The sequence below is a fragment of the Hetaerina americana genome, unplaced genomic scaffold (genome assembly GCF_022747635.1).
Source record: "Hetaerina americana unplaced genomic scaffold, ioHetAmer1.1.p SCAF_10, whole genome shotgun sequence".
Classification (NCBI taxonomy): Eukaryota; Metazoa; Arthropoda; class Insecta; order Odonata; family Calopterygidae; genus Hetaerina; species Hetaerina americana.
Window position 1 is genome coordinate 3,020,901 of NW_027286070.1, and position 20,950 is coordinate 3,041,850.

At 34.8% G+C, this 20,950-nt stretch overlaps 1 protein-coding gene across 1 annotated transcript in view; it reads right to left on the minus strand.

Annotated features, from left to right (window-relative positions):
• LOC139700179 (muscle-specific protein 300 kDa-like) overlaps nt 1-20,950 on the minus strand; it is a 341,062-nt gene that overhangs the window by 16,415 nt on the left and 303,697 nt on the right. Inside the window, exons 3-23 of the mRNA XM_071598761.1 lie at nt 20,615-20,710; nt 19,418-19,501; nt 19,204-19,296; nt 15,380-15,558; nt 13,499-13,775; nt 12,826-12,954; nt 12,399-12,545; nt 11,601-11,765; nt 11,162-11,332; nt 10,332-10,533; nt 7,301-7,518; nt 4,952-5,092; nt 4,684-4,848; nt 4,324-4,453; nt 4,018-4,211; nt 3,491-3,670; nt 3,263-3,397; nt 3,045-3,179; nt 2,364-2,525; nt 2,003-2,223; nt 1,565-1,673 (exon numbers count right to left, since the gene is read on the minus strand). Of these exons, the coding sequence (XP_071454862.1) occupies nt 1,565-1,673; nt 2,003-2,223; nt 2,364-2,525; nt 3,045-3,179; nt 3,263-3,397; nt 3,491-3,670; nt 4,018-4,211; nt 4,324-4,453; nt 4,684-4,848; nt 4,952-5,092; nt 7,301-7,518; nt 10,332-10,533; nt 11,162-11,332; nt 11,601-11,765; nt 12,399-12,545; nt 12,826-12,954; nt 13,499-13,775; nt 15,380-15,558; nt 19,204-19,296; nt 19,418-19,501; nt 20,615-20,710 (3,333 nt within the window). The remainder of the gene's footprint in view (nt 1-1,564; nt 1,674-2,002; nt 2,224-2,363; nt 2,526-3,044; nt 3,180-3,262; nt 3,398-3,490; nt 3,671-4,017; nt 4,212-4,323; nt 4,454-4,683; nt 4,849-4,951; nt 5,093-7,300; nt 7,519-10,331; nt 10,534-11,161; nt 11,333-11,600; nt 11,766-12,398; nt 12,546-12,825; nt 12,955-13,498; nt 13,776-15,379; nt 15,559-19,203; nt 19,297-19,417; nt 19,502-20,614; nt 20,711-20,950) is intronic.

Here is a 20,950-nt window from a genome sequence, read left to right on the forward strand (position 1 = left end):
CCACCAATCCTAATTATTTTCATAGTTTTGCTAAGTAGGCACTATTTCTACAGGGAATTTTGTCACTTGCAGGTTTTTCATCAAATAACTGGCTTTGGTGCTCAACATGAATGGATAACAGCATTTTCATTTAATTAAGGGAATCCCTAAATTTGGACTGCTCAAGAAATTAAAAATGTTTAGTTATAAACATAATGAGCAATGCTCAATGCTCGAAGCATTTTGCTGTACTAGATTGATATTTTACGCCTGAAGAATCAAGGCATTGAGTATTTCATTTCTAAGTATCGCTAAGTTTTGGTTGGATTTACATTTAGTTCTGGTTCTAGCGACTGTGGTGTTGAGCCCCTGCTAGCATGCAAACCCCAGTGACATGTCTGCTTCCCGGGTTGTCTAAGCATCCTTGACCGGAATTCACTTTTCCACCTACAAATTTCGTATGTGAATCGAATACATGTGCTACTATCTACCCTGGGTTACAATATGAATGATCTCTAAAAGTTATTAAGCATTCTTATGAACTTATGTAAACACCTACTCATGGTTTAAATATCTTTTTCCCCATAATCTTCCTTCCCCAGCTCACCTTTCTAACCCACTCTAATCCATCAACAGTACCTAGCTTTTTGCTACCTCCTCCGAGTCTACATAATTTCTCCCTCCTATTTCAATCTCATTGACGTCACAAGATATCTCTCGATAACTCCTTCTTCCATGATCCATGTCATTCAAATTCCTTCAAACAACTTCCTCTCTTTCCATATCATACGTAACACTTCCTTTTTGAACTCTGTTTCTAACATACTCCCACAAACCTCAAAATAAATCCACACCCATGAAACAAAACTCAAACCCATCCTCCTCCTGCCAACACTCTAATCCATGCAATTTCAATCTCCACAATGAACTCTTGATTACTCTTTCCTTCAAGATAACACCCAAGAGTCCCAATCATCAGTTCCTTCCTAAAACTGCTTCTTTTTCTAATGCAATTTTTCCCCAAAGTTTTATGTGCTACTAAGGTCAATAGCATCCAAAATACTGTCAGATATATGAGCTGCTCCAGCTCCTCAGCAATTAGCCATTTACACAATATAAAAGCCTTTATATTCTTCACAATTGCTGAGCAAGACCCTCAGCATTTCAAATAATTGTTCCTAGAACCTCATAGGGGCCTTGATTGTTGGCCAAATAGAAATAATATTTAATGAAATATTGTCAATAGCCAGTGACATCATTTGCCATTGATAAAATGTCTATCTAATATTGTCTCTAGAAGGTTTACACTTTTGAGACAATAATAAGCAGTCAATTCAATCCTCCGTTGACACAATTCAATTTTATGCCAACATTAGTATAAATATGGCTCCCAATTACTGTTCACAGAAATTTCACACCATGAACTGAAAGTATTTGGTTTCTCTCATTCCTGTGACTCACACCAGATTTCAATTGTGCATGCTGAATTATATGAATAGCTATTAATAATATGCTAAATTAGTTATCTTTATGGGTTTTTAGTACCCATATTCAACAAGACATAGTAACTAAGATGTGTTATTACCTGGACCACAGCCCTTTCTTTCTCAAATTCCTCTAGTGTAGTGACTTCTTTCATTATGTTGCTTAAACTGTTGTCAACCATATCCATCCACTTTGACATCTCTTCAAACCTGCCAGGGAGAAATAATATTAAGTAGAAATATTGAGTTTAGAGCATAGACGATAAAAGAATTTTCATGCATGGGAGATAATAAACCCCGTACAAGTACATTGTAGCATTGCAAAAAAACAGAAGGGCAAATGTTATTTTGCCTCCATTCATATACATCTAGCATCAATTACAAGGGGCAGTAGGTAAAAGGGGTTCAGAATTCACCGTTGTATTTATTCATGTCACAGGCCCCAAGGCACTATATAAATACAGTACAATAAATACAATATTCAAAAGTAATTACATTTGTTTTTACATGCTTAACTTCAATCAGCCATTCAAACTTACTTTGCTTTATACTTAGCCCACTGGGCAGGAACTTCCTGCAGCTGATCATTGAGCTCTTCAACCTTCTTTAAACATGTCTCCCACTGCTTCTGTGCATTTTCATATGCTTCTTTTAGACCACTATCTGGAGCCTTCATCTCAGAATACTTCTTGCTTATCAATTTCATTGTCTCAAGAGATCTCTCAACATCCCTGATCAGGGTATTTGTAGCAAAAAAGGCCTTTAAATGTGAAAGGAAAAATTTATATATTGCTGTTTCTTTGAACTATATTTACAAGCATAAATATGTATTTACAAGAGTAAAAAAATCATTTCCCCTAAATATATTTTCTTTTCAATGGGAAATGTACTGTGACTCACCTTATTTCTATTTAATATACTCTCCACATTTTCATTTTTGTTAAATGCTTGCTGTTCACTATTGATTTCCTTTTCAATTTCTTTCAGGTACTGATGGAAAGTGGCTTCATCCAGGCGGAACTCCAGCCTCATCAAGTGGAGGGGAGCGAATGAAAGAATTTCCTGCAGAAGGAAGAACAGCCAGAGGGAAAAGTTAATATGCACAGCAGGAATATGGGGCACACCTACACATGCTTGGCATGCAATACGGCTGGTACCCAAGTATCCTCCCACCGAGCCTCTGCTCTCCTATCTGGTGTTAATGCTTGCATTCAAAGTAAATGACCACATTTCTTCTGATACACAGCTTGAAAGTTGCCTACTAAGACTCACCAAGGGAAATGGTATTATTTTACTAATTGGTGTACGGAATATAATAAAATTTTCAAATAGCCTTTATTTATCCATCAAAATTGTAAACAATGGAAAACATAACGAAATTAATGAATGATTTTTCAAATTTAGCATGTTCTTGAAATTACTTAAAATAAATCTCCTATATTTTTATTTGTGAAATATTATTCATTTCTAAGTAATGTATTTCATATGTATGATCATAACCAAAAAGAACTGAGGGGTAAAAACCATAACTCTGTCTTCTCCAAGAAGCTTTGGATTCAGATAAGACCACTTTTTACACACCTTCCACTTAGCCTGAGTCCTTTCAACAGACTGGGTGATTGGAGGGTGATGCTGCTGAGGCAAACATTTTTTCAAGTCCTGAGCTGAGTTTATGAGATCCTGAATCCATTTTTCATTAACCCTCTCAAAAAATGCCTGCAATCAAAGGACATTATGAATGCACTAAATGTGGCAAACCAAGCAGATAATAACAATGCAATGTAAATTTCTGAACTAACTTTATGGGACTCCACAGTATTCCTGTTATCAATATGTTTTTCAGAGATTAACTTCTCTGCGCTGAGCAGCCATTCAGAGATGATCCTCTCGCTTTCAACAAAATTGTGCCAGCAGCGCACTGCCTCTTGCATTCGCTGCAATTTCAAAAAGAATAATAATTCATAAAATCACATGCAATGAGTAACACAAAATAGTTCATAACTGAAGGCATGCTGAAGTGATAATACCTGCTCCCACTGCATTGATGCTCTGGCAACCTCTGAGAACCTCTCATTAAGGTGCACCATTTTATGCTGGAATTCTCCGGTGTCTATGCTTACACCACTGGTTGATTTAATTATGCTATGGAATATTTTGTTCTTGCTATCTAACATTGATTTGTAGTATGGAAGTTTCGAGAAGAAAGCCTGAAATCACAAAAAAAACTTTTTATTTACACAGTAAATCCCATTTTAAACTTCCTAGTAATAGCCATTTCAGAATTACTGACCATGAATGAGAAAACCATTCATCTTGGGAGACCAAATGCTTAGTTACACTTTTTTATAGATAGATAGCAGATATTTAGAGTGATAATGCAAACAAAAAAGGCTATCTTTGTATAAAAAACTGTAAACTGATACTATTGACTGGATATTAGAAAAGATTGACTACAATAAGTGTCTCTCCATTGATGTCACTATGCAAAACCAAGGTATCATTTAAAAGTCTGGGCATAGAATGTACATTTCCTGAGCAGAGAGCCTGGCCATACCTTATGCCGATCCAATTTAGCCTGAATAGCTTCCTTCCCAGTGTCTAGTGAGTGTGAGGCCAGAAGCTCCTCAGCTTCATCGAGCCATCCTCCAATTTCTTTCTGTCCAGATTCCAATGACTCTTGATGCACCAGGATTTGGTGGAAGAAGTGCAGCTGCATCGGGATGAGAGCATGAACCTTCACCAAAGCCTCTGCAATGAATTAAAATCAATGCTTATTAATGAGTTACAGCACTGAACTTCATACAATGTGTAATAAGTGAAATTAATTATCAATCACAGAATGTATCAAGCAACACTTTACCTTTTTCCTTCTTAAGAGTGTTCATCATTTTATCCACATCATCACGGGACAGATCCTGGATTAAGTTCTGGAATTTCTTACTAATATTCTTAAAAAGTTCTTCCATGCTCTCAACTTCACTTTGTAATTTCTAAATGAAAAGAAAAATTCATTCATTCCGTGCAATGATAGCATGGTAAATCAATAATCAGTGGATTAAAGGGAAGGGTGATCGACATTCAAATAATTTTTGGTACATTTCACTCGCCCTTAAAATTACAAAAGAACAATACTTTTTCACTAAGAAAGTGGCAAGGATTCATTCTAACCAAAAGCCCAACTAGATCTGATGGCAAACGGGATGGGAATCGTAACACCCACCTGCAAATGATCTCCATATGCCTTGATGCTCTCAGTTGAGCTGAGCTGGGATGATGAAAGCATCGCTTCAGCGTTACGCAGCCAGTTTTGCAGCTTATCAAGTCCAGCCCTGTAGTCCTTTCTATTTCTCAGTATGTCACCAGCATGCATGTACTGCTTTACATGCTGTCAAAGTCAAAATTGTTAAATTTTATTCATCATTTCTATTCAATATACTCTCCAATTGACAGTTCCACAAGTTTACTAACACACTGGGATTCTACATTACCTGGAAGAGACCTTCCCACCGTGAACTCATCAGCTCAAACCTCTCCCTCAAATCTTGGCTCACTCTGTCTTCACATGAGGCTGCCAAAAAGCTGACTGTATCACCAATCAACTGGTATCTGTCCTTCCATACACTCAGGTCCTATGATAAGAAAGTAAGAATTTATTCAGTCAGAGGCTCAAGACTTGTACAAATAAATCAAGGCTTGGCAAAACATTGAGACAAAATTAAAGCATTCTGCTAAAAGGTAGAGAATTTTCTGCGGCTTTCCCATACCATTCCAAAACTTGAAACAAATTAATGTGATAAATCTAAATACAAATGTCTGGATAAAGATGATGAATTCAATAGGGAATTGTTAGGAATGATTGCTGTGCAAAAGAAAATTGACATTTCTCGGTTAATAACCATCATTGGTTTGACTTGAATGGCATGAGGGGAAACAGTTACTAGGAAAAGTGACCATGGTATTTCAAGTTATGAAATGTGATTTCACAGTGATCACTAGAGTGCTCAAAAGTGATTCTTCCACCTCCTGTAAGATATTCAAATGCTAGAAGGGTGAATAGGTGGTAGGAGAGGTGCTCTAATATGCTGAGTTGAGACTAAATATACAAATATATTTATTTGCCCAGCAGACATACAGTATTAAGAATACATGATAGTTCTAGAGCCAATTACTTTTCGGACACAATAACCCCAGGACACTTTATCCTATTCTTTTTTCAAATATCCGCTTTCAAAAATACCTATTTTCTGCACTTCTACCATCTTTTAATTGAGAATATCCAATTGAGAGGGAATGGTCAGATTTGGAGAAAAGTTCAAAATATGTTATATATGACGTTCAGTAAAAGATTATCAGAAACTCATAAAAATGAATCCACAATGCAATACATATGACATATTTACTGCATTTTGTTGTATAGGAGATAACAATCATGGAAAAACAGTCTCATAAAGTCTGAGATAAGCATTCTAATAATTAATTTTGAGGATTAAAAGGAAGTGGTCCTCCTGAAATACACTTTCAATCCATGAATTTCACATGTTATTAAAGGCTTACTTTGAGGGAAGCTCTTAACTGATCTTTAGGCTGACTGAGTGTGGCATATTTATATTCTGGTAAATGCTTTTGCACTCTTGAAAGAAACTTAAATAAGCCCCCATGGGAGTTTCAAAAAGACAACAGACTTATCCGTAACTCAGTGGAAATTAGTCACACTAGGTAAATATGTTTTAGACAATTCAGTTCTACAAAGTGGTTTAATACTTAAAACCTGTACTTCAACATATGAACTTGGAGATGACACTTTTATGTGGAAACCCAGGTCATGAGAAAAAACAATGTTTGTGGAAATTAATCATACAAAATTAGTTTTACCAAGTCCCATAGCAGCTTTTAAAATTTACAAATGGGCTTCTTTTCATTTGCATGTGTGCGTGATTTTTTTGTATTTTCACTCATTGATCAAATAAAGAGAGCAAAACAATGCAGAAGATTTGGGGAGATTGGACCAAAGACAGAGCTCTGCGGAAAACTGAACTCTATTGATCCTTACTGAAAACCATGTTCCATTAATTACTCTTCAATTCATACTGGAAATGAAAAAATAGTAACTTTGTGATTCCACAGAAAATTTATTTCTATACGACCCAGGTTTTGACGTTCAACATCATCTTCAGGTGACTTTATTCTTCATCTTGACATTGGACATTGAAACCCAGGTCGTATCAAAACAAATTTTCTGTGGAATCACTAAGTTACCATTTTTTCTATTTCCAATATGAATCGATTCCATAAAGTTATGCCTGAAACCAACAATCTTCAATTGATGTTTTGCAGTAATTAAAAACTAATTCATCAACAGATTTTCAACACATGAAACAGGTGTTGTTCACAATTTAGTGCCTCATCATTAAAACAATAATTATTAATAATAAAGGGATCAATGGAGCCCTGGAATCAAGAAAAAGTTATGATATGTCAATCCCAATTAAAATTTCAGTAATTGGCATTGATGAATTTTATCCATCATCTTAACACATGTCCATGCTCAAGCATACAATTGGCAATACAGCTTAAAACAACTTCAGAAGTCAAAGGATTCATTAGGTCAGAGAAGAACATGTGACTCAGCCAAAACCAACTCATTACATGACCAATGGTAAACAAAGTGAAAGAATAAAATGGATGATTTTAATAATAATGTTAATTTCAAATGGCAATGGGCTCAATGAAAAAGATTTGCATTTGAACATTTAATATTCGCACTCAGGTAAACTTATCTTGCAGTGAAAAAAAGAAATAAAATGCTTTGAAAGAGAAGAGTGAACATTAATATCCACCTGAAAATATTCCATCTTGTCTTCCTCAGGTAGCTCAAGCATGCCATAAGATCTGTCCAGCCATGACTCAAATTCGTCCGACATGCTGCTCCACCGCCTCCAGTAGGCCACAACTTCTTCCAGCATGTTCTGTACACACCTCAGCTCCATGGAAACGTTCTGCCACTTCTCCCCAGTCTCTCTCATAAAGCGATCAACCATGATACACTCTGATTGCCCTGAATTGGTGAGGAGAACATAACATATAGTATATATATATATATATATATATATATATATACTATATATATATATATATATATATATATATATACTATATATATATATATATATATATATATATATATATAATTAACATAATACAATTTGCATGCATAACTGTAGCCTTATTATGGGACCATTGTTTTTTCCACCTCAGGAAACACTTGCCATATAGTATGATAGCTGGTACAAAGCGTAAGTGTGATTACTTAAAATCTCAATAAAGGTACTTGGCTAAATAATAAATTGAAGACATTAGAATGATCAAACATTAGAGTCATCACTACTTTAAAAAAAATTTCAGTGAAGAATTTAGGAGGATAAACCCAATAATATTTTTCACCCATTTACCCTGAAATCTAAAGCTTTTAATTTGTTCTCATGACTAGGAACCAGTTAGAGGTAAAATGGTTCATGGCATCATACATTTAGCAATGTACACCAATGTTAACATGAAATAGTATTTTAAACTAAAACAAGTCACAGTTGTGGTATTATTTTTAGTGAATTAAAAAAACTGAACCCACAGGAAAAAACTATAGCCTGATGTTTCACACAGTTCAAGCTGACAGACCAGCCATATAACTTCTCAGATGATCATTTAAAATAGCGATGAAAAATATATTACCATATTTTCCCATCCATAACGTGCCCGCTATCTATACAAAAATGTTCAGACGATCGACAAAAATGAAAATTGAAAAAATCCAAGCATTTACAGACCTATGTACACAATAATATTTTGAAGAGTTTCACAAAAATAAATTAGTCTGGAAGCATGCCTTTCTAATTGCATTCCATTTTATACAGATCTGCTACTGTTACAGTTATTTCATCTCATAAACCCATGAGAAAAAAAAAGAAACATAATTTCTGCCCTTTATTTATTCTAATAAGTAGTACTTCACATATACAGAGAGTACATTGCATTATATACACGTACGTATAAATATATGATAGGATAGGTAGATCACTTGAATCCAAGAAATTCATCACCTGAATCACAATTAAATGAATTAAGAGCAATTACTATTTCTTTAGGCACATCACCGAGTTTACTCTCCGAAGTTAACTCTTCGTCATCTTCTAATACTGGCGTTGAAATATTGCCTCAAGCTTTTTCAAATCCATTTTTTACACTTTTAATCCTTCCCAATTCTGTGCAGTCTTTCATACCAGACATCATCCACATTCCCAACTAGAACGTAACTTTGATTTAAAAGATTTATTAATGGATAAATTCTGGCTGCCTCACGATTTTCTTTTTATTTGGTGGAATTGATGACTTCTAGCTTAAACATCGCTGTGTACAATTTTTTTCTCCATGGGCAATTTTCTTTGGAAAATTCTAAATTACAAAAGCTTCACTCAATTCAGGTTTGAAATAATCACCATTTAGTCGGCACTTTCATAGAACTTGGAGGATGTCTAGAACAGCTAAAAGCCGATACTAATAAAGCAAAGTGAGGCAAACAAAACAAGAAACTTCTATTTCATTCATTATCTTATTTTTTATATTTGATTTCCTGAAAGTTAATTTAAATTGCAAATAAAAGGGCACACTAACCTATGTCTCGTTTTGACTTACGAATCATATCAAAAAAGCAATAATATGGCATATTGTGTTGCCTTGTAAATATTGTTTATTTTTTGATCCTTCTGTTGCTTGGAATTGATTTCAATCACCTTGCACTAATCTTCTGTATACTTACAGTAGATATAGCCACAGGCAATTATGATTCCATGTATTCATTGGCTGTTACCATCTATTAGTATATGGATATAGACGTATTTTTACACACAATATATTTATTCACACACTCACACAGATGTGCGGTATCTACACACGTTCAAGATAACTATGAAGCCCTGGGCATGCGGTATCTTTACAAATTCATGATAACTACAAAGTTCTGGGTGTGCGTTATACATAAGGTGCACGCTATTGATGGGAAAATACGGTAATACCTAATTCATTTGTAAAGTTTAACTTTGATAGAGCAATAAACAATATTAATTTAAAAATCTACAACATTAATGAAACCCAAAAAAAATATGTAAATAACCAGCTTGTCATCTTTGAGGAATGGTGAAATTTTATGTATGTAAATTCTGGGTTCAGAAATGTAAATTTAAGATTCCTAGTGAATTGAATAATATGGAAAACACTCTTTGTGTAAAAAAGTTTCATAAATTAAAGACTTATATAAAATCTGGATATAATTAATTCCAGGGTTAACTGTACAATATGCACAAAGTTCTTGAAAAAGTTTCCAAAGACAATGGCTTTATCACAATTAATGTACTTGACCACTTAGTGGATGAGTGCATGTCATCATAATGTGCCGAAATATATGATTTATTGCAGCTGAGAATTAGACAATATGAAAGTATTTCTGCACATAAATACAGTTCAACTTTTAAATGTTTAAGACTTTCAAGTGATCATACAAACAATTTATTAAATAATTTAAAGGAAATCATTGCTTAGCCTGTACAATTCTTAGTGGTATCCTAGTGATATTTGCTTAATGTCCGGCATACTTAACAGTTATGAATAAGTATGCATTATATTTAGCTGAAGGAACTAGGATTGAATCCCGATAAAAAGGAAAGAACGACTTTAAACTAAAAAATGAAGTGAAAATTCAAGTATATACATGCAACTATATTTCTATATGCTATGTATTTTAACCACAATTCAGATACCACCTTTGAGTGCCTATCGTACACACAAATGTCACCTGCACTCAAATGAAAGTCAACTCACCAATATTTCCATCTCTTTTGTACTCCTCAACAACTTGCTGCATGTCGACATAGGCCTTGTTGATTGATTGAAAGACTTTGTTCCTGGTTACAAAATTTCTGTATTGGTCCAAAAGTTGCTGAACCTTATCCTCCCTTCCGTACTTCCCTGACCAGCCCCGCAGCTTCATTTCAGTTAAATGTAGGAATGCTATGAGGCAACACTGCAACATGAAAGTAAATCTCATGCTTAAATTTCAATCCTGGATTTTACATCTCACAAATGAAAAAGGGAATTCACAATATAAGCCCGTGCACATACACACCCATTTAATGTGCGTATCCTGTCTTTAAGAAATGAAATGAAGGAAAAAAAATTGAAATAGTTGAAAAATCAACAGAAATTCTAGCTCTTTAAGGAATTAAAAAAATTTAGATGAATTCAGATGTCAATGCAGCAATTATAAACCATGTTCAAATGAATCAAAGAGACAGGCGCCCAAAAAGTGTTAGCTAGTGCCAGATGGCCTTGAAAGGTAGCAACCAAGCAAGATAGACATCATCAAATAAAGCCAAACATTTTCTCTACCTGACTCTTGAGTAGTAAAGCCAACCTACAATCTGCCAAGATAATACTGTTTTTTTTACATATTTTTAAACTGTGCCATTTAAAACAGATTTATAACCACAATAATGTCCTCAAAGGACAATCTCCAGACTCTTTCCTGGTTGCTAAAATATTTACATATTTTTCCTAATTGGAGAACACCCTGATTGGTTTTTAGTACCAAGTGACCCTCTCTACCCCCAAATTTTATGAAGTGACTGAGCCATTATTTTCATTGAACCAACCTTGTGCTCAAGGAATTTCAGTCGAATCCTTCTTTGTGCAGCCTTTGGGACAATCTGCCTAAGCCTCTCAGCCATGTAGTCAACCTGCTCAGGCGGTATGTCTTGGGACAAGGGAGATGCTCTGGCTTGCTCAAATTGATTCTGGATGTCCGGTAGATCAGCAAAAAATAACTGTGGAAGAAGTGAAAAATTAGAATGAAAAAATTAATTCTGAATAGGTCTACTTGAACTTGAACCCTGATTATACCAAATTTCCTGCACAATACTTGTAGAATCACAAATTGGAGCAATATGCTATCATGAATGATTTCAATGCATATTTTAAATGCTATGAGAGAAGTCTGAATATAAAATGCAAGTAAGGCATTACAAGCTTTTCTTTTAAAAGATGCAAACCTAAGGGTACAACCATATTAAATGAGAATGACTGAATACTTACTTTATGCTTTTCCAACTTTGTTCTAATGAGTGACGCTGTCTCCTCATTCATGATATTTGGGATGTCGTCATTTGTGATGAGGTTTTCTGCTTGGTTGAGCCATGCTCCCACCTGGCTGAAGGCTCCAGGGAGTCGAGCGTCGAGCAGGCTAAGCCAGTAGCGCATCTGCCAATGATGGGGAGATGAGAGGGAATGCGATCAGAGAAGGGAGTAGTGCAGCATGGAACAAATGGGACAAAGTATTAAACCTTAATAGTTCCTTATGAAAAAAGAAGCTTGACAATGGAATAATTCTGCTGAGTGATGCATTGCAAGACACTTGGTGAACTGGAAGTTGCAGGGGAGCTTTTTACAAACCAAAATGAAAACATTTGATCTTTAGCTTTCCAATGTGTAATGTAAGAGTTACAAAGCTCATTGGGAATCATGCACCAAGATGCTAACATGAATATACCTTCAGATTCGTAAACTGTTACTTCATGTATCTTACAGGTTCAAATGACCAATTTCTTCTTGATTTATACTTAGTAGATTGAGAGTATGCACGACTTATGCTATGTCAGGAAAATGTGACTGTTGCAGTAGCAATAGAAATTTAGGCTTGGCTATAACTGCTTCTTAGAGGAGATACAATGCAAACTTTTTGGTTAGAATGCATAGAATTAGGGCATGATTTTCAACCCTTTCAAACATCCTATTGTGTACCTACAACATTATGTTTACCATTCACCAAACATTGTTTAGGTCTCAGCAAAAATGCATGTGATCTAATTAAAGAATGGATTGAACAAAGCTTACCTGTGATTCGAGTTTCAGCCACAACCTCTCTGTGTCCTTCCATGATTCTGGAGTGATTCCGACCATTGTCTGTGAGTCAACTAACTTTCTCAATCTCTCATATACTTCATACTTGTGGTTGTATTCCGATTTGAATTCCAAAAAGTCCTATAAGAACAAAATGAAGAAATTATTGAGCCAGGGAGGAAGGAAGAGGAAAAATACTTCAATATATCTCTCTAAGGGTTGTTTGACCTCTCTCTCTCTCTCTCTCTCTGTTGCTTAACCTGCTGTGGTTACACCACACAGTTTAACACAAGTTGTTCAGGGAGGTTGCTGGAAGGTGTGACCACAACGGGTTAACAAAATTAATGGTCTGACTACACCCTCTACCCACTGAAAGAGGGCACATGAAACATCAAACAATTACCAAAGTATTGTGATTTACCTTAAAATTCATGGAGAGAGTTTCTGTTTGCTGTAAGTGCTCCAAATACTGAGTTTTCTTCAGTAGCCATGAAATAAGGTCACTGTATTCATTCTGGATCATTGATAAGCTGTCTGTTTCATCAGTGCTCTGAAAAGACAAATACTGTTTACATTCAAGGAAATCCTATATAAAGGCAATCAAACATTTATCTGACAAAGTTTTTGGAAGAGAAGGCACTGCAGGAATGATGATTTCTTGACTCAAACATTATGTACAGTTCACTATTATTTCACGGGCATGTTGTGCCAGACATTCTTTATTGCTCCTCATGGCATGTTGCACTGAGGAAATAGAGACTAATTTCAATAGGTATCTCCTTAGTTTATAAATGCAGGACCATTGGATGATGCCATTTCTTGACAATGATAAAATCTCTAATGAAACACTTGAATAATTAAAATCCAAAGGCAAAGTCAATTGTAGCTGAAAGAATTATAATTTGAAAACATCTAAAGTAGGCATCCTTCAATTGCAACACTTTTGCCACAACTCATTATTCTTGACATACAAAAAGTACTTTAATATACTACGTTTTATTCTATTTAATATAAGTTAAGCAAATTTCTAAATGAGCATTTGTAATTTTTATAAAACTAAGGCCAACATTTTTGTTACAAATTTGAATACATACCCCAGGCTCCGGATATTTGTGGAGGAACTGGGCCACATAAGTCATAATTGATTTTTCATCTGGACTGGGTACATCAACATCTTCTGGGTCTAGGAGTCTAGCGATTCCCAGCTGTTTTTCTGCTACATCAAATGCAGTTTCCAAGCGAACCTTATTGGTTGCATGAGCCAATGACTCAACTTCTATCAAATTTTTCTTAATACAGTCTATTATTGCCAAGAAGGCTTGGCCATCCCTCCAGCTGGTGCCAAAGTCACGAACTTCAATGCCCAAATTCCTGCAATTAGAGTAAATTAGATACAATTTTAAAAAATTCAGAGGATGCTATTTATAAAGGAGAAGGTAAAAATGATTCTCACTGATGACTCAAAAGAATACACTTTAAATTTCAACATAAATTGTATATTTAGACATCTTAGGTTTCAATGCACTACGTCATCAACAGGTGGTGATGTAGTATCATCACACCTGATGATGGCACTAAACATTGCAATCTAGGTTGTCTCAATATATAATTTGTGTGAAATAGAAATTGTATTATTAGTAGTAGTAGTAGTATTTAGGGGAGGCGACCGACAGCTGAGGTCATTTGCACCATAGAGGATGGACAGGAAAGGATGAAGGGTGGAGAGGAACCCGGCGTCGGCATTAGCCTACTCTTAAAGAAAGGTGCCAAGGGGTCCGCAGCTTAATGTCCCATCTGACGGACGGCGTACTCACTCAAAGTACCCTCCACAAAGCACCTCAAATAGGGATCGAGATACCTCTGAAAAATATTCAACACCGCCGGGAAAATCCCGGCGGTGTTGTGTTTTCCAGCCGGTATATCTATTGAGTGAAATCTTCTTGGGTCGTCCACTGGGTTAGTATCTCCCTCGCTGCCAATGTTTCAAAAACTGATGCCGCCATTTCCCTCAGGGCATTCAGAAGCTCTAAGGATGATGGCTGAGTAAGTTCTCGAAACATTGGCAGCATTGGAGACACCAAACCAGTGGAAGACAGACCAGAGAGGATTTCTCTCAAATGATTCTCACCCTTTCGGCTGAAGAAGATGATTGAGCTGCCAACATATTTACAAAAAGTAATGAGTAGGCATCCTTTGAGTCGCTCTGTTATTAATGTGTGTCATGCATATGACCTGCTACCATACTCAGCATCATATCTATGAGCTCTGCTATTATTTCAAGAATATTTTTTCCTAAATTTTTTTAAGGTATTTTCAGCTGAAACACTGATTTAATAGACTAGTGGCAAAGCATTGAGTTTGCGTGAACCAAATAAACAAATTGCCAAACTTTTTAACAGGATGTCTGTTAATCAGTCTCCGAGAAATTCTCAGGTTTCCAAAGAAATGTTTTAGTTTTCTAAAGTTTGAAGGTTTCACTAAAAAATGCTCAAGGGGAAAATTTCCAGCAGTAGTGAGGAAAGGAGTTTCCCTAGAGCCATTTGATTAATAATTGATTGGAATAATATACATTAGCATAAAACTAAATAATCACTCCAAGTACAAGAATATCATATGTAGGCAGAAAAACAACCATATTATATATTTCAACTAAGGTGCTAAAATCACAATCAATAAGACATTATAAACAAAGTGCACTACTAAGCGAAACTTTTAGAACACAAAATGAAAGTGAAACAATGGTGTGATCATTCCTCGGGGTAATGTTATTGAATTAATCAGCAGCTCTGAAGGATAGGCAAGGTAAAATTTACCCAAAATTCATTTTTCCAGAATATCAGCTAAATTCCAGGAGTTTATCCTGGATTTTCCAGGAAAGGTGAAATATCCTTAACTTTTCAAGGCCACATGGCACCTCTGTTTACTGAACCTGGCCGGATACAAAAATGAGTCATGAGTCATAACTTGACACTTACGGGGGGAGGGCATGCTGCACCCACTGCAGGAGGGCTCTCCGCGCTCCCACCTTCTGTCTATCTGCACCACGCTTTACTTGACTGCCTTCAGCCGAGCGAGCACCAGAGCTTTCTATGCTGCTGGCACTGCCTCCAAATTTATGTCCAAGGGATTCTAAGGCACGTGTGTTCTCTTCAATCTGGAAAAATTTGAAAGAATTATTTCTCTACCAGCACATGAGACATTTGACTAGCAAAGGGAAACAAATTTGAGAAACAAATGAGTTTGTTTGGTGAAATAGAGTTGACTTCTTGATTTGAAAAATGTGAGAAATATAAACAGAAGCTCTTTACTTTGATTTTGATGTGCTTCACAAACATTTCTATCATTGCATATATCTCTTATATCATAACTCTCATGAAGAAATCTTTGTATCATTGTGATACCACCTTACGTAAAAAGCTAAATCAAGTTGTTAAGAAGTCAGAGCTAATGGATTTCTATACAAACTGCTGATGTTCAAATGACATAATTTTTTTCTAGTCAAAACACAGTTTAACAAAGAATGAAGTAAATTAGGTATATTTGAATATGGACCTATTGATATATTTATTAATGTAATTATTAATCAAGCCATTAAAAATAAATTATATCAATGAAAGCAAACACATGTTATATTAGTACCAATACAACCAGTAATGCCAAGCAAATTTCATACTGCAAGTGGCAAACAAAAATATCTAAATTACGTTTTACATACAAATGGTTTAATCAATAATCAATGATAAAATTGATTAAAAGCAAAGTAAAATACAGCTATATACATTATAATACATATTCATGAATTTTTGAAAAAAAGTTTCAGAAAAATATTTTTTTGAACAATGGCAAACACGATCACTGGAAGCAAGATTAGCAGGTACTCCATAATGATAATGGTATGCTAACTTCACAAAGTAAGATAAAAATTCTAGTCCTCAATATTACTTGAGAACAGATGCACTTAAGAGTAAAAATGCACATTAGGATGGACTCAAATCAGAATTATAAAGACAAACTCTTTAAATGAACTACAAAAAGAAAACAGGCTTTCTGAAACTAACACCTGTGTTGCGTCATTCGTCATAAGTTAATGCCAGTGTATCTATGTCAAAAGGAATGATCCTGAAGTAGGTAAATGTTATAATTGTTTGTATGGTTTTGATTCTTTCACGGATATAGTATCTGAATGATTGATACATGACTTTGCTTACATATTGCACAACTTGAGAGTACATAATGTGTTCCGTAAAATTGAGAGGTAATTAAATTCATTCCACTTAAACTGTTTTAGAACTGCATGCAGAGAAAGAGCTTCCCACAACTGCCTCACACCATTACAAGGGATGCAACTCACCACTTTGTTTTCCTTGTTATGTAGCTTGTCAAAAGAAGTATATTTTACTAATAATGAACATGTTGCACATGGATTAATGTAATGTTATGTTATGAATATCAATGTTAAGCATGTTCTGGTATGGGAGACTCCAGAGCAACTAGAATTTCATAACTGTCCACAGCCCACACATAAAATGTAATTGAGTGATAATTCTGTGCAGGCTTTGATTATGTCATTCCCAGGGTTTTTGAACAAAATTAAAATTAGTAAAACAATAGATTGGCCAATGCATTATGGATGTCCACACATGCTTTGTGCACACTGATGGATCATGGCAGAGTGATACAGCCTTGGACTGTTTTCATTGATGTCTCCAATTAATGTCTTTCTTTATGTTTTTATGAGCCACTTCAAAAAGGCATAAAAATATCACAATTAGAGAACAAATTAAAACCTGTTCCAGGCTAAATATCTTCAAGGAAGAGGAAACATTTATGGCTAACTTTTAATGATTAGAAAAACAATTAGAGAACATGAACAATGGTCCACCACCTAGCTTGTATCATTTTACTGTTCACCCAATAGGTAAATACAATGGAACTTGACTAAATGCTTATAAGATTACAACAATTTAGAATTATGATTATTATCCATGAGGTTGTTAGCACTAATACTACCATGGATGTAAATACGTCTTACCATTTTGTGAACTTATTGAAGTCATTTGGTCTTTCCTGTTGCATGTAATAATTTTAAACTCACAAGAGACTTAGCAGTTTTTGATGCATTATAGCTCAAATTTAAATCATCCTTTAATTCATGGCTGCTTAGAAACCCCTTTCATTCAGTGTTGGAGTTTGTTCAAGTGAAAACTCCTGTGCTCTAATTTCTCTGTACATTGGCATATTTTATGTACTTTATCTATGCCTCAACTAATAAGTTCTGTGCAAACTGTGCAAAGGCTTTTTTGACCAATAAATTTAAATATTATTATTATGGTTATATCTCTCTTGATTATTTCATAGGGCAAATCCAATTATCTCATCCCCATTTGCCGGCTTCAAATGAACTGCCACTGAGCCAAAGAAAAAACCTGGTTGATCTGCTGCTTTTCAAGTTGTAATTTTTTTTGGACGATTTTGTGTATTTTAGATTCCATGGATTTTTAAATGGAAGAATTGTGCTTTAATTTTTCAACATAATACATTGGATCAGTGTACAATTTTAATTTGAGAGATTTTTGAAATGTGGGCATCTAGGGAGAAGGTAAATGGGAAAGCACAGCAAGAGAGAGAGAAAAATGAAAAAAAAACTCCAATCACTGTGATTGTCTCTTTCATGAAACAAAACAGGATGTTTTTTTGGCAAACATATTTTTCTGAAGAGTACATAGTAAAATATTCTGGGTTTAAAAAAATGTTCCATGCAGCCTGCTTACCATAGATCTCTTGGAGCAAATTGTTCTGCATTACATTTTAAGTTTACTTTAATTTATGTTACTCCATCAGCATGCACATAGCCTTAGAATTTAAGTTAAGCCTCTTTATGTTCCTCATTTCAGGAAGGAATCTGTTTTATCTTTTGTTACACTGGGTTTATCCATTGGTTAAGAGGGACAGTGGTACAGTGATTTTTGTTAAAAGTGTTACAGGTCATCAAACAAAAACATTTAAATGCACAGTAAATATCTGTAAGAGAATGATAATTATTTTTATGCTGTGTTGATTACTGGTAGTGACACATGTAGAAAATAATAGTAATGGAAATTGTTATTCATATGCCACAAAAGAAGAATGTGGCAAATTACAGGGGTCAAATATCAATCAAGAACAGACTACCAATATTTAATGAATCTTGACACTATCTGAAACCAGAGATGTATGCATACAGCGGGTAATTTTGAATGTCACATGAGTATTTCAATAAACACTTATAATTACTTGAGGAATTATGGAAAGCAAGCAATGCAATTCATTGATAAATGAGCTAATTCCACCATTATGAAAAAACAAATAGGTGATGCAAATGATATTTTATACTGTTAATATTGACCCAGATTTCACAAATGCTGTGTATTTAATATTGATGATATAAAGCTGTAAATGTATTTCATGGAACAGGAAATATTTAAAAAATAAATAATATGCATTACGTGTCATAAAATAGGCAAAGAATTATGAGGAGCATTATGTTTGAGATTTCATTATTCGCAAACCAATTAATTGTTAATACTGGTTGGAAAATGCTATGAATAGGAAATCAAAAATGAATTTCTGAAGATTAAATAATGGATTACATCGGAGCACTCTTCCATAATTAATTTAATTCAAAGTTCATCACATCAGTGGTAAATATTAAATCCAAAATGTTAAGGCTCTTTTGCGAATTGTTAGACATATAGCATAGTCCTCATTATTGCCAAATACTTGAACAGCTTATGCATTTACTTAAAACCCAGTCATATACCTGGAAATATAGGATGATGGTCCATATAAGCCCCAAAACAACAGGTGGCCGCCCATCAACAAGGTCAGAAGAATTAATATTCACCAATTTTATCTGTTGGGAAAAGAGAGAACATTAGAACACACAAAAGCTGCTTATTTGATAAAGGTATACTGCAAATTGATACATTATAAAGGTATTAAATAAAATACAGAAGTAAGAGTCATACATTCACCTTTTTACTCTGAAGGAATTGGAGTGCTGTGTTAGCATTGCTGAGGAAATGAGGTCTTTTGAGATTTCGTCCCCTTTCAACAGGCTAGTCAGGAAAAAAAGAGGAATTTTAATAACAGCGAGTGTGCATATCCATGGACAAATACAATGCTTACATAGAAAAAGCTAAACAACATTCCACAGACTTCATTTTTCATCTTGCAGCCATGTCCCTGTAGACTGCAGAATTATTAACAATGTGAAGAGCATTTGCAAGGCTTAACCGTATAGTACAATTTCCCCATGAATGCCTAAGTGCATTTCAAAAACTTTATGGCCCAGCCTAAACTAAGAATGTTTAATTATACCAAAACCTTTTGATTACTGCTCCAGTGACTCTGCAGGTGCTTAAAGGTAACTTTCGTAAAAGTGTAAAAAAACTAAATTAAAAGGGATGGGGGAATGGAGCAGCTGTCGGAGACAAATTGAATTTTTGTACATTATTTGCTATCTCATTCAACTTTATACTTGGTTATGATGCCAAAGTTGACGTAATGAAGATTTCATAAAAATTAAATTATCACATGCTACATGTATGCATAGCAACTAAGTCAAACAAAATCAAGGAGAGCAGAAAAAAGGGGGCCTTACATCATCATTTAACCAGAGAAGAAAGTTACATTATTGTACTTTTTTGAGGTAGTAATTCAAACAACATACATACATACAAAGAGTAGATTTCTAGTTCAATCAGACAGTAATATTTTTAGTGATTGCTATCAACTTTACCTAATTCATATATTCAAAAATTGAGACAGTTACAAAATACTTACAAGGTATAGACATTATAGACATATGTATCAATTATCATGAATTTCATCCTTCTTCACAATTTGAAGGCTCGTATTACAAGCACTTATCAGGAAAGGAAAATAGAATTCTAACTACCAATTTTAAATAAAAATGTAGAGCACTGATTTCTCTCAGCACACCAAATATTCATGTAAGTCAGCGTCAAAATATTCATATCGTTTGAAGGGAAGACTCTAGATAAATGCAGACTATCCAAACAACTTGCAAAGAAAGGGTTAAATTAAATACCTTACCTCCACGATATAGTAATGTTCCAGTTTCGGCATAAAAATGATAAGGCTATCAATGAGCTATGCAATTGGTTTCTGTCAGTGATCACTCCAGATTGCCTTCACGCCTTACTTACCAGTTTCTCTCCAGAGAGTACTTCCAAGAGAGCCAGGAGTTTTGTCCCATCTTTCAAGTCTTCAATCAGGTCATTAATTCTAAGAGGTGGTATCCTCTGAAAAAGAAACAGAAAAACAATCTTTAACAATTAAAATTTCTAAGAGTAATTTTTACCAAATGCTATTAGCAAATTTAATGCATTCAGATAACATTTTGGTATATTCCATCAATAAGGGCTATTGCATAACAAGCAAGGACATTAGGCAAATAAATGGCATCATATGGCAATTAGTGCTACCAATAGTTATGACCCTTCAACCAACTTAGAGCCTGTAGCTATCACAATCACATACCA